Source organism: Pelmatolapia mariae, linkage group LG20 (assembly GCF_036321145.2).
Source record: "Pelmatolapia mariae isolate MD_Pm_ZW linkage group LG20, Pm_UMD_F_2, whole genome shotgun sequence".
Lineage (NCBI taxonomy): Eukaryota > Metazoa > Chordata > Actinopteri > Cichliformes > Cichlidae > Pelmatolapia > Pelmatolapia mariae.
The window spans coordinates 30,336,492-30,338,885 of NC_086244.1; the positions used below are offsets into that span (position 1 = coordinate 30,336,492).

Consider the following 2,394-nt stretch of genomic DNA (forward strand, 5'->3'; position numbering starts at 1 on the left):
TTGTCATATATATTTTTTAATAATTTCAGTTCAGGAGTGTAATCTATAACTTTTTTACTTACTTGTGGGTCAACACTTTGATCTGAATTTGACCATCTCCCTAAATGAAGCTAACAGTTTTTAAAGCTGGAGTGCAAGCCTCTTGTCCTTGGCAGGTTTAATCCATGCTGTTTTTGTTTGTTTGTTTGTTTGTTTTTCCCTCCCCCACTGTGTGCCACTATTGATTAGGAAAATGACCTTTTTGTAGCTGTGCAAAGGCCAAAGCAATCAGGACAAATAGCCCTGCCTAACTTTGCGTATCTCTGTCAGGCAGCTAATATGTGCAGCGCGCTGAACGCTGACGTGCCTCACATTTTATACCTCTCCAAGTATAAAAGTTGTCCAACAACAGAAAATTCCCTTTGAGTCTGGATACAATTTTAGGAGAGAAATTCTGCTTGTATCAGTTGCCTTTTTAGCATGACGGATCAAAAAGTGTGTGTGGGGTTTTGTTTTGTTTTTTTGTTTTTTTTTTTTTTTCTTCACACTTTACCTCTGCAAGACTTGGCTTTTAACTTTTGGAAAACATAGTCAATATCCTTTAGAGACTTCATTTACTGATGTTACTGAAACACAACCTCACAGCCACTTTTTAAAGAAAATATTTCCACATTAGAAACTATAAATGTGTTTTTGTTTCTCTTCTGTTCTCTGACATATTCTGTGTCTCTCGGGATCTTCATTGTGTCTCCGCCCCCTTGTATCTTTGTCTCTACAGTTTCTGACTTGGTCTGCAGCTGCTCTGACTGAAATCTAGGGACTGCCAAAATGCGTTCCACTGTGGGTGGACCACCAGACACTCTTGGCCACGAACAGGCTCGTAGCAGTAACAATAACAACAGCAACAACAACACCAGTGGCGAAATCAATGGAAACTCCGGTTCCCAGTATGCCCTGTGTGCTTTGGGGGTTGGGCTTATCGCCCTTGGTATTGTGATGATTGTGTGGAGTGTGGTACCTGCAACACCACTTGGCAATAGCAGCAGCAGCGGCAACCCGGCAGGTGAAGGCAGGAAAAATAAGGCGTCTTCTGTGGCCTTCGTCTTGACGGGCTGCGGAGTGGCTATGCTGCTGCTGTCATTATGTCTGGGAATGAGAAACAAACGGAGGGAACAACGACTCCAGGAGGCCCAGAACCACAGCGGAGCACCAGGAAGGGACCAGGAGCAAAGAGAAACGTGAGTTTCATGACTGACTAAATCACCTTTTGACTTCTTTTAAAAATTAGGGTTTTTTTTCCAAGATGACTACTTCTTCTTTTTTGTGTCTATTAAGAGAATCTCAAATTTAGTTAATTGTATTCAGCACGCTCCATCCCAGAGAGTTTTTTTTTTTTTTAACCTGAAAACATGTGAGAAAGATCTGCTTGTGGTTTTTATTGCCTGCTCAAGAATTTCTTTAAAGGCAGCAACATTTATTATCACAGTAGCTGAAATTCTTTTTCAGCAGTGTAAATCTCAGGGTTAGACATCAGGGCAATCACTTTGTCAACACTGATGTAAGCTATATCATCTCTCACTCACGTGAGTCAACACTAGTGCAGGACCGGTCAGTGTGTGATTATACTGTGTATGCATTTATATAGTATGTGTAATTAAAGTGTACCATTTCTATTTCTGATTTCCATAAATGTTTACAGTGCTGAGCAGCAAGCCCAGCGTTATGCGGTGCCCACCTACGAGGAGGCGGTATGCAGTGGCCAGTACCCGGTCACTCAGAGCAGCCTTCGCCCGAGCATCTCCCAGCTGCCTTCCTATGACGACCTGGTGCAAGTGGATGGTGTGCAGTATGAGAACGAGGGGTCAGAGGGCACAGTTAGCAGATCTCAGCCTGCCGTGGATTCGAGTGGTCCTCCTGCTGCTGCTGTTTCTGCATCAAACCATAGACCTGGGAAAAATAACCTTAAGCTTCTCCCTATCAGTATCCGCAGGATTAAATCGGAGAAGCTGCACATGAAAAACATTGATAACTTTCAGCCCACAGCTGGATTCAGTATTGAACCACTCACCCCCCCACCGCAGTATGAGGATAAAGTGCCGCCGCTTTAAGATGGAGCTGATAATGTTTGGAACGATTCGGTGGAATTTCGATCATCTTCTGTGGATTTTGATCAGCCTTTGCAAGCCAAGACCTGGAATATGGCTTGTTGAAGAATGCGACCAGTGGCACTTTGCATTAAAATACATTCTCTGTTCAACAGTAATCATCATGCCAAAGAAATCCAAAGCACTGAACGGAAGAAAACTTTGGATCTCTGAAGTGGATACAGGCAGTAAAGGACATACTTGTTGCATCCTTGCTTACTGTGACACATCTTTATCAGACTGTGGCACATTGGATTGAGGACACTGCACA

The 2,394-nt window shown here is 43.2% G+C and overlaps 1 protein-coding gene across 1 annotated transcript; it reads left to right on the forward strand.

Annotated features, from left to right (window-relative positions):
• The first annotated feature begins 807 nt into the window (after nt 1-807).
• tmem51a (transmembrane protein 51a) lies at nt 808-2,087 on the forward strand. The gene is made up of 3 exons (XM_063465425.1): nt 808-1,217; nt 1,679-1,840; nt 1,886-2,087. The coding sequence occupies exons 1-3, from the start codon at nt 808-810 to the stop codon at nt 2,085-2,087; spliced, it is 774 nt and encodes a 257-aa protein (XP_063321495.1).
• Nucleotides 2,088-2,394: the final 307 nt, after the last annotated feature.

What these genes read in the sequence shown, in the direction of transcription:
- tmem51a (XM_063465425.1), top strand. Translation starts at nt 808, where the DNA reads ATGCGTTCCACTGTGGGTGGACCACCAGACACTCTTGGCCACGAACAG. An exon ending in GACCAGGAGCAAAGAGAAAC is followed by an intron (nt 1,218 to 1,678) that starts GTGAGTTTCATG and finishes AAATGTTTACAG; the next exon opens with TGCTGAGCAGCAAGCCCAGC. An exon ending in GTGCAGTATGAGAACGAGGG is followed by an intron (nt 1,841 to 1,885) that starts GTCAGAGGGCAC and finishes CGTGGATTCGAG; the next exon opens with TGGTCCTCCTGCTGCTGCTG.